General features: G+C 42.8%; 1 protein-coding gene across 2 annotated transcripts in view; it reads left to right on the top strand.

The window, feature by feature from the left end:
* The window catches only part of LOC134353191 (glypican-4-like), a 201,182-nt gene extending 184,752 nt beyond the window's left edge, over nucleotides 1–16,430 (top strand). The window contains exon 9 of one of the 2 annotated variants that reach the window (XM_063061210.1): nucleotides 14,629–16,430. In XM_063061210.1, the coding sequence (XP_062917280.1) occupies nucleotides 14,629–14,843 (215 nt within the window). In that variant the 3' untranslated portion in view covers nucleotides 14,844–16,430. Of the gene's footprint in view, nucleotides 1–11,979; nucleotides 13,678–14,628 lie in introns of those variants that run through there. The other variant, XM_063061211.1, reaches the window with a different exon arrangement.
* Nucleotides 16,431–17,040: the final 610 nt, after the last annotated feature.

The following is a 17,040-nucleotide window of genomic DNA, read 5'->3' on the forward strand; positions in this document are numbered from 1 at the left end:
GTCCTGTTCTCACACGGCTCATCCTCTTGTTATTAACATACTTGTAGAATGCCTTGGGATTTTCATTAATCCTGCTCAGCAAGACCTCCTCATGGCCTCTTCAGCTCTCCTAATTTCATTCTTGAGTTCCTTCCTGGCACCTTTGTAATTTTCTAAAGCTCTAATAATACCTAATTTCTTAAACCTTACGTAAGCTTTTCTTTTCTTAACTAGATTTTCTACATCCTTTGTACACAGTGATTCTTTTACTCTACCATTCTTTCCCTGCCTCACTGGAACATACCTATGCAGAGTGCCATGCAAATGTTCCCTGAACATTTACCGCATTTTTGCCATGCATTTCCCTGAGAACATCTGCTCCCAATTTATGTTAGATTATGAGGACATGCAGTCCTCTTTTATTGTCATTTAGTAATGCATGCATTAAGAAATGATGCAATATTCCTCCGGTGTGATATCACGGAAACACAAGACAGACCAAGACTGAAAAACTAACAAAAACCTCATAATTATAGCATATAGTTACAGCAGTGCAACAATACCATAACTTGATGAAGAATAGGCCACGGCACAGTAAAAAAAAAGTTTAAAGTCTCTCGAAAGTCCCACATCTCACGCAGACGGGAGAAGGAAGAAAACTCTCCCTGCCATGCCCAACCACAGTCCGACTGAGTCGTCCAAAAACTTCAAGCTCTGATCAGCCCTCCGACACCGAGTACCGAGCACCATCTCTATCCGAACACTTCGACCTCAGCCTCGGTCGCCAGCAGCAGGCAAAGCCGGGGATTTTGGGGCCTTTCCTCCGGAGATTCTCGATTGCACAGTAGCAGCAGCAACGAACCGGGCATTTCAGAAATTTCTCCATATGTTCCTCTGTGCTTCTCACGTCTGTCTTCATCAAATCAGAATTGTCCACAGCCCCTACTTCACAGATACGATATCATTTCACCGGAGAGCTGCGCGCGCTGGGTCATGCTGCCATCTTCTCCTCCCGCCTTGCTCCCAAGTTCCTGGCTAAAAGCATCATATTTCCCCCTACCACAATTAAATGTTTTCCCAAATTCTCTGCTCCTATCTCTCTCCAGCTCTTTGGTAAAGGAGATAGAGTTGTGATCACTATCTCCAAAATGCTCTCCCACTGAAAGACCTGACACCCGACCAGGTTCATTTCCCCAATACCAGATCAAGTACAGCCTCTCCTCTAATTGGCTACATAATGTGTCAGGAAACCTTCCTGAACACATCTAACAAACTCCATCCCATCTAACCCCCTTGTGTTAAGGAGATGCCAGTCAATATTAGGAAAGTTAAAATCACGCATCACAAAAACCCTATTATTATTGCACAGTTCCAGAATCTGCCTCCCTATCTGCTCCTCAATGTCTCTGTTACTATTGGGGTGGGGTGGGGGGGGGGTCTTTAAAAAAAAAGACCCAGTAGCATTATTGACCCCTTCCTGTCTGACTTTCACCTACTCAGTAGACTCAGTAGACAATCCTTCCATGACTTCCTCCTTTTCTGCAGCTGTGATACTATCCCTGAATAGCAATGCCACTTCCCCATCTCTTTTGCCTCCCTCCCTGTCCTTTTTGAAACATCTAAACCCCGGCACATTCAGCAGCCATCGCTGCCCCTGAGACATCCAAGTCTCTGTAATGGCCACAATGTCATAGTTCCATGTATTGATCCACACTCCAAGTACATCCTCCTTGTTTATGATACTCCTTGCATTGAAATAGACACATTTCAAACCATCTGGCTTGGTGCATCTTCACTCGAACATCTGCTTATCCTTCCTCACAAGCTCCCTGCAAGCAGTCTTTCCTTGTACACCAAACACCCTATCCTCTGCTTCTTCACATTGGTTCCCACTAGTTTAAACTCTCCCCAATAATATTAGCAAATTTCCCTCCCAGGATATTTGTTCTCCTCCAGTTCAGGTGCAACCTGTTCCACTTGTAGAGGTCACCCCTTCCCCAGAAAAGGTTCCAGTGATCCAAGAACTTGAAACCCTGCCCCCTGCACCATCTGCTCAGCCAAACATTCGTCTGCGCTATCTTCCTGTTCTGACCCTCACTAGCTTGTGGCACTGGGAGTAATCTGGAGATGACCATCCTGCTCTTCAGCCTCCTTCCTAATGCCCTAAACCTACTGCACAGGACCTCTACCCCTCTTCTGCCTATGTCATTGGTACCAACATGTACTATGACCTCTGGCTGCTCGCCCTCTCCTTCAATAATATTCTGCAACCCCTCAGAGACATCCTGGACCCTAGCACCCGGGAGCCAACACACTATCCTGGCAACATACATCAAAGTTGCTGGTGAATGCAGCAGGCCAAGCAGCATCTATAGGAAGAGGTGCAGTCGATGTTTCAGGCCGAGACCCTTCGTCAGGACTAACTGAAGGAAGAGGCTATCCTGGCATCTTTTTTGCTGCTGCAGAATCTCCTACCTAACTATTGAGTCTCCTATGACTGTTGCTCCGCCTGACTTCGCCACAGTCCTATTGGTCTGGCAGCTGCTGCCTTGGCCAGATAGTTCATCTCCCTCATCAGTATCCAAAGGGATATACCTATTATTGAGGGAAATGGCCGCAGGGGACCTTGTACAGACTTTCTTCTCACTTTTCCCCTCTCAGTGTTCACCCATCTACTCCCGAATTCTGCACTCAGGGTGTAATCACCTGCTCAAAAGTCATATCTATCAAATGCTGGAGTTGGCTGCACTTCCTGCAGGTGTAGTCATCAGGGAGACCATCAGGTTCCATGAATTCCCACATCCTACAGGAGGAGCATTCCATTGCCATCCTGCCTGCACTGAGCAACCAAGATCAAATCTTCTAACCCCTGTCTTTGGACTCAGCCTCTGCTTGTTGAAGCCTCTTGAGTCAAAGCCTGACACTCCTACTTGTACTGCGGGCTTGCTCCCAACACTGGCTGCGTCACTTGTCCCTTCTTACCTTTAAACAAGTGTCGCTGACCTGCATGAAACCTCGTCGCTGTGGCTTGCTCCTGCCACTGATTGGGCTGCCGGAATGAGCCCGAATGCCCACGAGGGTCTCCTTTTAAACAAGCATCGCTGACCTGTGAGAAACCTCGTCACCAGGGAACAACCTTCCTTTTATTATCTCCCAGTGATCTGGGAATTGATTTCTTAGCTATTGAGTTGAGTACAAAACACAAGGTATTAATGATTGCTCAACTTGATATCCTTCAAAACCAAGTGATCAAGAAATCTACTTTCACATAAATTATCAAATATAGCCCAATTTGCCCTTTTAAAATTCTATCTGGGGATATGAAAACCATTCCTGTGATACACATCTTTCCCATAATGGGACAATTATCTCTCCCCACTTTTGTATCATTATACACTTTGCAGTTACACACACTTGCTATATCCTCAGATGCCAGTCTAAGATATATAGCAGAAATGGTGGTGTTAAATAGATTTATCCTGGTACTCCTACCTTATTCACACCAAACACTTTTCTTCCAGATAGTCTCCAACCACCATCCCGTTCACCTTTGTGTCACCACAACCCCACATAGTACTATGAGCATTAAAATTCCCACACCACATAACCTTGTTTTTCCTATTTCCACCCGCACTTTCCAATGTATCAGGTGTTAACCTTTCACAACGGTTATAAAAAATTATTATCTATACTTTACTATTCTTTCCCCAAATTACAACCACAGTAGACTCATAAACAACCCCAATCTCCAAAACTCTGTGTGCCATCCCATTTTTAACAGTTAGCCACTCTTCCTCCATTGCCGATTTTTTTTGATTGCATCTTATATCAACATAACTTTGTATCTTAAAACTTCAACAATATTTCAGCCAGATCTCCTGTACACATATAACTTCAATTTTTATTTGGTATATAAGACCATAAAAGCATAAGACTTAGAAGCAGAATTAGGCCATTCAGCCCATTGAGTCTGCTCCACCATTCTATCATGGCTGATCCAGATTCCATTCAACCCCATACACCTGGGATGCCCTGACTGATCAGGAAATGATCAACTTTTGCCTTAAATATACGCATGGACTTGGCCTCCATCATAGTCTCTGGCAGAACATTCCACAAGTTTACTACTCTGGCTAAAATATTCTTCCTTACCTCTGTTTTAAAGGGTTGCCCCTCAATTTTGAGGCTGTGCCCTCTTGTTCTGGATAACCCCACCATAGGAAACATCCTCTCCACATCCACCCTATCTAGTCCTTTCAACATTTTGTAGGTTTCAATGAGATTCCCCACACATTGTTTTAAATTTCAGTGAGTACAGGCTTAAAGCCACCAAACGCTCCTCATATGTTAACCCTGCATTCCCAGAATCATCCTCGAGAACCTCCTCTGGACTCTCTCCAATGACAACACATCCTTTCTGAGATACGAGGCCCAAAACTGTTGAAAATACTCCAAGTGAGGCCTGGCTACTGTCTTATAAAGCCTCAGTATTATCTCCTTGTTGTTATGTTTTTGCCCCCTTGAAATAAATGCCAACATTGCATTTGCCTTCTTTACCACAGACTCAACCTGTGAATTAACCTTCTGGGAGTTTTGCATGAGGACTCCCAAGTTCCTTTGCACTTCTGATGTTTGAACCTTCTCCCCATTTAGATAATAGTCCGCACTATTGTTCTTTTTATCAAAATGCATTATCATACATTTCTCAACGTTGTATTTCATCTACCACTTTTTTGCCCATTCTTCCAATTTGTCTAAGTCCTTCTGCAATTGCATTTCTTCCTCAGCACTACCTACTCCTTCACCTATCTTTGTATCATCTGCAAACTTTGCCACAAAGCTATCAATTCCATTATCTAAAGCACTGACAAACAAAGTGAAAAGCAGCGGTCCCAATAGTGACCCCTGAGGAACACCACTAGTCATTGGTAGTCAACCAGAAAAGGCCCCTTTATTGCCACTCGCTGTCTCCTGCCTGTCAGCCATTCCTCTATCCATGCCAGTACCTTTCCTGTAACGCCTTAGGATTTTATCTTGTCTTAAGTGTGGCACCTTATCAAATGCCTTCTGAAAATCCAAGTAAATGACATCCACTACCTCTCCCTTGCCAACCCTACTTGTTACTTCCTCAGAGCTCTAACAGATTTGTCAGGCCAGATTTCCTTTACAGAAACCATGCTGACTTCGACTTACTTTATCATTAGTCTCTGAGTATCTTGTAACCTCCTCCTTAATAATAGACTCCAACACCTTCCCAGCCACTGAGGTTAGGCTAACTAGCCTATAATTTCCTTTCTTTTGCTTTCCTCCTTTCTTAAATTGGAGTGACTCTTCTGGGACCTTGCCAGAATCAAGTGATTCTTGAAAGATCAAGACCAATGTATCCATTATCTCTTCAGCAACCTCTCTCAGGACTCTGGGATGTCGTCCATCTGGTCCAGGTGACTTATCCACCTTAAGGCCTTTCATTGCCTAGCACTTTGTCCTTTGTAATAGCAATGGCAATCACTCCTGCTCCCTGACACTCACAGACCTCTGGCACACTGCTAGTGTCTTCCACAGTGAAAACAGTACCCATTAAGTTCATCTACCATTTCTTTGTACCCCATTACTTCTTCACCAGCGTCATTTTCAAGTGGTCCAATATCAATTCTCACCCCCCTTTTTATATAAATGAAAAAACTTCTGGTGTCCTGCTTTTTTATTATTGGCTAGTGCCCCCATATTTTCAATAGGATTCTTAAACTCTTGACCATTAGCTAACAGGTTTCTAGCGTTCCATTAAAATATTAGAAAAACCTTTATAACCCTCCTTTGAAGTCTCAACATTATTGACTCCTCCTTGTAAGGCATCATTAATAACTTAGTGTTGTCTTTTATCTCTAGATGTTTTTCTGCAGCCTTTAATGTAATTTTTTTTCTGTCCTCCTTTTATTTCCTGCAATACAATTTACCACATCTGTCATGAAATTGAAAAACTTTAGTTTTTTATCAACAATCAGAAAATCCTTTGCTATACAATTATGCACTTTATATACTCTCTTTAAACTATCTGTATTCTTGGATATTAATAGGTGTCATTGTCTTCTGTACTTTCTGCAGAGCCTGTGCATATAATATGCCCATTTCCACCCAGACATGCTGTACTTGCTCAGCTTTCTTATGTACAGGACACCCTGCATAAACAGAGTTATGTTCTTCTCCACAGTTGCTACAGTTCAGATGAACACCTCCTTCACAATTGCCATGATCATGTTCTCCACCACATCTACACACTTCTTTTCACCCTTACACACAGCTGCTACATGACCACACTTCTGGCATTGAAAAATTTTGAGACTTGACCCATATAAGCATATAACCTAAATTAAATCTTCAGCAATTTTCTCCATCAAATTTAATCAACACCAATAAGCTATCTGGTCGAACTCTATCACGAAACCCTGTTAAATGTTTAGCATCTACAACTTTTATCCCTGACTAAATTATTTCTAACATGGTCCAAAGCCACAGTTGTGCAATATAATTTCTTGGGGTTACTTTTCTTCCTTTGCAGCTTTTAACCCCAAACTTTCTCACACTGCTCACTATCTTCACAAAATACTAAAGGTGTCCCATCTCTTAAACATTTTGAAACATAGACACATAGAAAACCTACGGCACAATACAGGCCCTTCGGCCCTTAATGCTGTGCTGAACATGTCCTCTCTTCAGAAATTACCCATAGCCCTCTATTTTTCTAAGCTCCATCCATGTACCTATCCAGGAGTGTCTTAAAAGACCCTATTGGATCCGCCTCCACTACAGTCGCTGACAGCCCATTCTACACTCTCACCATTCTCTGCGTAAAAAAACTTACCCTGATATCTCCTCTGTACCTACTTCCAAGCACCTTAAAACTGTGCCCTTTCACGTTAGCTATTTCATCCCTGGGAAAAAGCCTCTGACTATCCACGGGACCAATGCCTCTCATCATGTTATACACCTCTATCAGGTCACCTCTCATCCTCCGTCGCTCCAAGAAGAAAAGGCCAAGTTCACTCAACCTATTCTCTTGAGGAATGCTCCCTAATCCAGGCAACATCCTTGTAAATCTTCTCTGCACCCTTTCTATAGTTTCTACATCCTTCCTGTAGTGAGGTGACCAGAAATGAGCACAGTACTCCAAGTGTGGTCTGACCAGGGTCTTATACAGCTGTAACATTACCTCTCAGCTCTTGAACTCAATCCCATGGTTGATGAAGGCCAATGCACCATATGCCTTCTTAACCACAGAGTCAACCTGCGCAGTAGCTTTGAGTGTTCTATGTACATGGACCCCAAGATCCCCCTGATCCTCCACATTAATACATACCATTAATACTATATTTTGCCATCATATTTGACCTACCAAAATGAACCACTTCACACTTATCTGGGTTGAACTCCATCTACCACTTCTCAGCCCAATTCTGCATCCCATCGATGTCGCGCTGTAACCTCTGACAACCCTCCACACTATCCACAACACCCCCAATCTTTGTGTCATCAGCAAGTTTACTAACCATCCCTCAACTTCCTCTATAATTTCCTGGGCTATCTCTACTCCCTTTCTTGAATCAGGGAACAACATCTGCCACCCTCCAATCCTCAGGAATCTCTCCTGTCCCCATTGATGATACAAAGCTCTTAGCCAGAGGCTCAGCAATCTCCTCCTTTGCCTCCCACAGTAGCCTGGGGTATATCTCGTTTGGTCGCAGTGACTTATCCAACTTCATGCTTTCCAAAAGCTCTAGCACATCCTGTTTCTTATTGTCTATATGCTCAAGCTTTTCAATTCACTGTAAGTCATCCCTACAATCGCCAAGGTCCTTTTCCATAGTGAATACTGAAGTGAAGTATTCATTAAGTACCTCCACTACCTCCTCGGGTTCCATACACATTTTCCCACTGTCACACTTGATCGATCCTATTCTCTCACATCTTATCCTCTTGTTCTTCACATACTTGTAGAATGCCTTGGGGTTTTCCTTAATCCTGCTTGCCAAGGCCTTCTCATGGCCCCTTCTGGTTCTCCTAATTGTATTCTTAAGTTCCTTCCTGCTAGCCTTATAACTTTCTAGATCTCTATTATTACATAGTTTTTTGAACCGTTCATAAGCTTTTCTTTTCTTCTTAAACAACAGGAATTCTGCAGATGCTGGAAATTCAAGCAACACACATACAAGTTGCTGGTGAACGCAGCAGGCCAGGCAGCATCTCTAGGAAGAGGTGCAGTCGACGTTTCAGGCCGAGACCCTTCGTCAGGACTAACTGAAGGAAGAGTGAGTAAGGGATTTGAAAGTTGGAGGGGGAGGGGGAGATCCAAAATGATAGGAGAAGACAGGAGGGGGAGGGATGGAGCCAAGAGCTGGACAGGTGATAGGCAAAAGGGATACGAGAGGATCATGGGACAGGAGGTCCGGGAAGAAAGACAAGGCGGTGGGGGGGGAACCCAGAGGATGGGCAAGGGGTATATTCAGAGGGACAGAGGGAGAAAAAGGAGAGTGAGAGAAAGAATGTGTGTATAAAAATAAGTAACAGATGGGGTACGAGGGGGAGGTGGGGCGTTAGCGGAAGTTAGATAAGTCGATGTTCATGCCATCAGGTTGGAGGCTACCCAGATGGAATATAACAACCTGATGGCCTGAACATCGACTTCTCTAACTTGCTAATGCCCCACCTCTCCCTCGTACCCCATCTGTTACTCATTTTTATGCACACATTCTTTCTCTCACTCTCCTTTTTCTCCCTCTGTCCCTCTGAATATACCCCTTGCCCATCCTCTGGGTTCCCCCCCCCCCGCCTTGTCTTTCTTCCCGGACCTCCTGTCCCATGATCCTCTCGTATCCCTTTTGCCTATCACCTGTCCAGCTCTTGGCTCCATCCCTCCCCCTCCTGTCTTCTCCTATCATTTTGGATCTCCCCCTCCCCCTCCAACTTTCAAATCCCTTACTCACTCTTCCTTCAGTTAGTCCTGACGAAGGGTCTCGGCCTGAAACGTCGACTGCACTTTCTCTTCTTAACTAGATTTTCAATAGCCTTTGTACACCATGATTCATGTACCCTACCATCCTTTCACTGTCTCATTGGAACATACCTATGCAGAACACCACACAAATATCCCCTGAACATTTGCCACATTTCTGCCGTACATTTCCCTGCGAAAATCTGTTCCCAATTTAAGCTTCCAAGTTCCTGCATGATAGCTTCATATTTCCCCTCACTCCAATTAAACGCTTTCCTAACTTGTCTGTTCTTATCTCTCTCCAATGCTATGGTAGGAGAGATAGAATTGCAATCACTATCTCCAAAATGCTCTCCCACTGAGAGATCTGACACCTGACCAGGTTTATTTACCAATACCAAATCAAGTACAGCCTCTCCTCCTGTGGGCTTATCTGCATATTGTGTCAAGAAACCTTTCTGAACACACCTAACAAACTCCACCCCATCTAAACCCTTGGCTCTAGGGACATGTCAATCAATATTTGGGAAATTAAAATCTCCCACCACGACAACCGTGTTATTATTACACCTTTCCAGAATCTGTCTCCCTATCTCTTCCTTGATGTCCCTGTTACTATTAGGTGGTCTATATAAAACACCCAGTCGAGTTATTTACCCCTTCCTATTCCTAACTTCCACCGCCAGAGACTCAGTAGACAATCCCTCCATGTCTTCCTCCTTTTCTGCAGCCGTGACACTACCTCTAATCAACAGTGCCACGCCCCCACCTCTTTTGCCTCCCTCCCTATCGTGTCTGAAACATCTGAAGCCTGGCATTCAAGGTAGCGGTTTCTGCCTCTGAGCCATCCGAGTCTCTGTAATGGCCATAACATCATAGCTCCAAGTACTGATCCACATTCTAAGCTCATCCACTTTATTCATGATACTCCTTGCATTAAAATAGACACATCTGAAACCATCGGTCTGAGCGCGTCCCTTCTCTATCACCTGTTTATCCTCTCTTTCACACTGTGTACAAGCTTTGTGAGCCAACAGTCCCTTCCTCCATCTCTTCAGTTCGGTTCCCACCCCCCAGCAATTCTAGTTTAAACTCTCTCCAATAGCCTTACCAAACCTCCCGACCAGGGATATTTGGGGACCAATATCAAGTGCAACCCGTCTTTTTTGTACAGGTCACACCTGCCCCAAAAGAGATCCCAATGATCCAGAAATCTGAATCCCTGCCCCCTGCTGTAATCCCTCAGCCACGCATTTATCCTCCACCTTACTCTATTCCTGTACTCACTGTCACGTGGCACAGGTGGTAACCCTGAGACTACTACCTTTGAGGTCCTGCTTCTCAATTTCCTTCTTAACTCCCTGTAGTCTGTTTTCAGGACCTGCTCCCTTTTCCTATCTATGTCATTGGTACCAATATATATCACGACCTCTGGCTGTTCACCTTCCCACTTCAGAATATCGTGGACACGATCAGAAACATCCCGGACCCTGGCACCTGGGAGGCAAATTATCATCCATGTTTCTTTCCTGTGTCCACAGAATTGCCTGCCTGACCCCGTAACTATAGAGTCCCCTATGAATGTTGCCACCCTCTTCCTTTCCCTACCCTTCCGAGCCACAGGGCCAGACTCTGTGCCAGAGGCGCGGCCACCGTTGCTTCCCCCAGGGAGGTCGTTCCCCCCAACAGTACTCAAGCAGGAGTACTTATTGTTAAGGGGGGGCAGCCACAAGGATACTCTCTGGTATCTGACTCCTGCCCTTCCCTCTCCTGACTGTTACCCACTGATCTGTCTCCTGAAGTCCCAGTGTGATTACCTGCCTATAGCTCCTCTCTATTGCCTCCTCACTTTCCCTGACCAGACGAAGATCATTGAACTGTATCTCTAGTTCCCTAAAACGGTCCCTATGAAGCTGCAGCTCAATGCTTCTGGCGCAGATGTGGCCATCTGGAAAGTTGGGCTTCTCCCGGACATCCCACATCTGACACCCAGTACAGAAAACCGGCCTCACAGACATACTTCCTATTCCTATTCTTCACAAGTAACTTACCTCGCCTCAACCGGTTATTGCTGAAGTCCTGTTGAGCCTAAGTCCTCCTACTTGTCTCCCTTTAATCCATCGCCCTCTCCTCTAACGCCTGCTCTATAAAGCTGTCTTCGTTTTAAACTCTTCCGGCCAGTCGAACTTGCTGACATCCACATGCCTGCGCAGTTGTTCCTCGATATATCTGCCCACAATATTTCTTGATGCTTTTCTCAAATCCTTAGTTAGTCTAATTAAATTGATATTAGAAACAGGTTCTCATTCAAAACTCAACAAAACCATACACTTTCCCTCCCTTCCTTTTATTTAAATCCTGTCTACTGCCTTCATCGCTGAATGATGAGCCACTACAGTGCTCAATCAGCCACTTATATATTCGTTTCCCAGAAACCTGCCATTAATCTTAGTCCATACGATTCCTATCACCCAATGCCAGCTCCCATTCACTAACTTTGTCATCTCAGGTGCTTCCTGCCTGAGAGAAAACTTTCAACAACCTGCTCAGGCCTTTGACCAACCCCAATTAGATTTAGCCCATCCTCCCAAGATTCAGAGCTTCAAAACCCCCAAGCCTCAAGACCTCTCTTAAACTCAGGCACTCAGACAGTGGCCACTCCACTTGATCTTCCCTTCTTTTTATTGGCAGCTGCAGCCCAATTTTTCAATTAACTCATCAATGAGACACACACTTTTACCTCCTTCCTGTGCTCACTCCTCATTCCATTAACAGATTTTTACCCAGTCTTGGCCATGTGATTTAGCTGGTGTTCTAAAGTTATATAATTGTTAGAACACAGAAGATGGCAACTTTGACACTTGAATCCCCGTAGAGCAATTAGATCCTTTACTCCTTTCCTGTAACCCTAAACATTACTTTCTCTCAAGGCTGAAGCAGTTATAATATGTTCAGTCAAATGTTGTGAATGCATAATCTGTCACTGCTTCCTCCTAAAATTTCCATCATTACAGAAACCTGTCTTCAGCCATTTCTATTCACCATGGGATTGGAAGGAATGGTTTGATAGCACCATGTACAGCGGATGAAATGGAACAGACAGCATCGTATTTGTAGAAATGACAACCTGTTCTCCTTAACCAGCAGCACCTCTTGCCAAGAAAAAGCCCTGGCATTTACCTACCTGGGTTCTGTTCACAAAAGCAGAATAATTCCCTGTCCCAATAATTACTTAATTAGGGTAGCCGACGGGTCTCAAACCCTCGGTGAGATAGGGAGTTGTCTATCCCAGCATGTGAAGACAGACTCCGGCGTATTGAGCGGACGAGACCAATGGAAAGTCCAACGGTCAAGAAGGCGGTCTCTGCAAGCGTCGTGGAACGTGTAGAGCAGGACAAGACACAGAAGACGTCCTGGTCATCCACTGCGCCTAGTCCCATCTCCAGCCGTCTAGACTCTGTCTTGCCACTGGATCCAGATGGGAATTGGGAAGAGAGAGTGAGGCTGACGCTGTGCAACTCTCCCTCACTTAAATCCAAGTCACGTGCTAGTCTCGACACCATCATAATGGCGTCGAGTTCTTCATCGACGTCAATGATGGACGAACAACAATTACTTTCCAATATCTCTCAGTCACCAGTGATTTGTTAGCAGTTCTCAAAGTGGCATTTATGAACTTGTAACTTTCTCATCAATTCCCAGTTTATGTTTGGCCAGGACCATTGACTTTTTCATTCTAAACATGGATCATCAAGTTGATCTATTCTTGATGTTTGGGCATACTTGGCTGAATATAGCATCAAAGATCTTTGGTAAAACATAGGATAGGTGGTTCAGGAGAAAAGCAATCCAGTGACTGGATAGGAGTGATACCTTAGTCAAAAGAAGATGGTTGCAGTTGTTGAAGGCATATTCCATCCCTAGAACTTAATTGCTGGAGTCCTCAGAGCAATGATCTTAGCCCAGCCATAATCAATTGTTTCATCAGTGGCCTTACTTCCATCATCTTGGCTCAAAACATTTACTGTTTATTTTCCCTTCGTAGATGTTGTCTGACCTGCTGAGATACCCCAACATTTTATTGGTGATGCAAAAAGATACAGGAGTAGCTCAGAAATTGGAAATGAATTGCCTCTGATACCCAAATGGCATTCTACTGTTTATAATTTACAAGTCCCAACCATGATAACATTCTTTACTTCCCTAGATATGTATGCTTCCAACAACTCTCTTGACAGTATTCCAGTGCAAAGCAGTCCGATTAATTGATATCCCATCCATTACCTAAATCATTATTACTGGATTTATTCACCTAGATTGTAACAATTACACCTCCCAATCCTGCCCTCTGTCACTAAATTGAACAAGTACTTCAGGGGTATGGGAACATTTCCAACTTCTTCTCCATTTAATGATGATCCATCTTGAAAATATATTTTCATCCCATCATCATTGATACATGTAAATGGTAAAAAATAAATAAAATTAATTCTGGAAAATTCTGATTGAGCCCACAGGCTTCTTGCATTTTACTATCCTTCTCACTCCAGTATGTCTGCAGATCGATCCATATCCAAGTCATTAATGTAAATCAAAAAGTCCAGTGCCAATATTATTGTGCATCATCCTCTAGTCTGAAAGCCGGTAATTTACCACAGCTCATAAACATAATAGATTCTGCAAATGTGGGAAAGCCAGAGTAACACACACAAGATGCTGGAGGAACTCAGGTCAGGCAGCATCTAGGCATAGAAATAAACAGTGGACATTTTGAACTGAGACCCATCATCAGGTCTGGAAAGAAAGGGGGTAGATGCCAGAATAGGAAGGTGGGCAAGGGGGAGGGGAAGGGGACGGAGTACAAGCTGGCAGCTGATAGGAGTATAACCAGGTGCGTGGGCTAGGGGGATGAAGTAAGAAACTGGGAGGTGATAGGTATAAGAAGTGTAGAGTTGAAGAGGAAAGAATCTGATAGGAGAGGAGAGTGGACCATCAGAGTAAGGGAAGGAGAGTTATCAGAGGAAGATGATGGACAAGTGAGAAGCAGGGATAAGAGGAGAGCCAGAATGGAATGGAAAAAGAGAGAAGGGGGAGGGGTGAAATTACCAGAAGCTAGAGAAATCAGTGTTCATGCCATCAGTTGGAGGATGCCCAACCAGAATATGAGGTGTAGCTCCTCCATCCTGGAGAATGGCCTCTTTGTGGCAGTAGACAAGGCCATGGAGCAATGTGTCAGAATGGTAAGAAGAAGTAAAATCAGTAACAACTGGGAAAACCCACCTTTTGTGATGGTTAGGGTGAAGATGCTCAGTGATGTGATCCTCCAATCTACGTCGAGTTTTTAGCTAGATAATGGTGAATTTGTAGAATTAATTGGCACAGGTGGCTGTGGAGGCCAAGTCATTAGGTATATTTAAAGCGGAGGTTGATAGGTTCTTTATTAGTCAGGGTGTCAAAGGTTATGGGGAGAAGGCAGGAGAGTGGGGTTGAGATAAATCAGCCATGCTAATTCATTGGGCTACTTGCCACAACTCTGCTTTCTGTCATTAAAACAGTTTATTTTATCTTTTTTGCCAATAACTCTTAATTCCATGTTCAAACTATTCTAATTCACTGCATTTATTTGGAATGCCAAAAAAAAATAAATTTTTTTTATCTTTCAGGTGACGAAGGTAGTGGTGAAGAAAGCGGCAGTGGCTGCTTTGGGTTTGATTGCCACCTGGAATTTGAGTTCACCAGCACTGATATTCCTCAGTTTGCTGCCCCCATAGAGCCGAGGAAAATACTTCCCAATAACTCTGCTTGCAGCAGTGACCCCTCTCGGTTAATTCTGTTAGTTAGCTGTTTGGTTATAATCTTACTCCTGAGGTTAAGATAATCATGCAAGGTTACAAGAAAGCCTCACAAAATGGCTTTTTTAAAATGAAGAACTATTCTCATTTATGCCAGCTGATGACAACAATCAATTACAAACTTCTCTTAAAATTTCATCAGTGATGTTTGTTGCTTCAATTGCCATCACTTTATCTGTGTCATCGTGTTCAATCACACAGTCCACTAGGCTTCCAATCTATAGATATGTGAACTCTAACTTAGTAAGTCTTTAAGGCATTTTTTATTTGCTTTTTACCTATTTAAAGAAACAAGGTTGTGTGCAGGAAAATACATAGCAACTTTCATTTAATAATGTGGTTAAGTATCTGTACAGAAGCAAACTTATTTATCTCGAAATCACTTGGGTATTGATGCACAAATGTATTGGTTATGTTGTCAAGTTAATATCTGCTAGATACCTGGTATAATTTTAGGGAGGTAGTTATATCCAGTTGCACAGCAATTAGAGCCGTGCTTGTTGAGCCTTTTCACAAAGAAACTTGTTGGCTCTGGAATTTTTTCAAACAATTGTAAGGAAGCTACAACACAGCCACCAGAATTGACTCCAATGTTAACAGAACTTGATGTTAAAGTCACTGGATTTTGTTTTGAGAGAGCTGAATCTGGAAATTAAATTTCAAAATTGCTAATTTGTTAATTCGTCCTTGAGTTAAACTTGTCAGCAGCCTGAGCAGCTTCCTACGGTTTGACAGTCAGTAAATCATCATACTGACATTGTTTCTATATAATAAAATCTGAAGGCAATATTTCACCTATATACATTTCAGTTTTCATTGTAATATTAATTACATTTTATATCAAAATTTTCAACTACTTGTAATCGCTAACTCAGGGTCAGTACATTACTTTTAGAAATTCAAAGTAAAAATCTGAATGATACACCTTTTCTGTTTAGAAATCATCGGGGCTCTCCTTTATCTACAGTCTACCAGTTAAAGTAGTGCTCTTTTGTGAGATAGTATATTGTATAAAGCAGAGCCACAGTTGAGAGCAGAATGTGTTGTGTAAGGTTTTGTGTTCCTTAGATCATATAGAAATTAGTTTTGGCTTTCTGTAAGGGAAAGAATTGTCTGAAATATCCACTCATTAGCTGAAATTCAGCTGGAACACCAGCAAAGTGACGGCATCGTTCTGCGGGACAGATAGCTGCAAACATCTTTTGTTCATGTCAAGCTTGTAAATTTTGCTTTTGGTCATCTTGTAAACCTCATAACCCAATAATTATATTTTAAAATACACATAGCTGTACTGATTGTCAGTTTTGTTTTCATTTTGATTTTAAGTGCAAAGTACGAAGTGCTTTGGTGTGTTGAAAAATATTAATGAAGATTGTTGCTTTATTCATGGTCGAGCACCTGTACAGTGGGAATATCAGTATGGAATGCGGCTAATTAGGTAAATGTGTAATAACAAATTTGAGTATTTGAGTCATTGTATTGAAACCACAGAACTTCTTGAATACAATGTTGTAATCTACAGTTATATTCACTGAAAATGGGATTTAACATTTCAAACATTAAAACTGGTTTTATTTATGTAACCGCACTGAAGTAATGACATTGAGCATGTAAATATTGATTTTTTTTATAAAGAACATGTAAGAATAGTTTGCTATCTTAAAATAGAAGTGTGCAAAGTAGTTAAAATTTGGTAAGTTTTATAAAATTCCAGAAAGTGCATCAAGGCAGCTGAAAACTCGGTATTGATGCTGGAAATACATAGAAATCTGGTACTTAGCATGGACCCAAGGTAGAAGATAGCTAATAACTGTAGGTCAAGCTAAACTTGCAATAAATAGGACGATTTCCTTTCATGCATCTTTCACCTACTCCTAAATTGTCCAAAGTACTGATTCAGCTGACGATTTTCTTGCTCGAAGCATGAGGCTTTGAATTTTTGCAGCTTGAAGGTGACCTCCAGAATGGAGAGGCTTGTGGCCATGATGCAGCTGACTGAGTCTACAACTGTCTGCTGCTTTTTTCAACCCAGTGCATTGGAGCCTCCATACAAGGTGGTGATGCAACAGACAGAACGTTCTTCATGATACATCTATAGAAATTTGCGAAAGACATTGGTGACTTGCCTAATCTCCTCAAACTCCTAATGAGTTACAGCTTATTTTCAGTGTGTTGGAGTTAGAATAAATCCTGTCAGATGCTGACACCCAGAAAGTTGAAGCT

The sequence above is a fragment of the Mobula hypostoma genome, chromosome 10 (genome assembly GCF_963921235.1).
Source record: "Mobula hypostoma chromosome 10, sMobHyp1.1, whole genome shotgun sequence".
NCBI lineage: Eukaryota > Metazoa > Chordata > Chondrichthyes > Myliobatiformes > Myliobatidae > Mobula > Mobula hypostoma.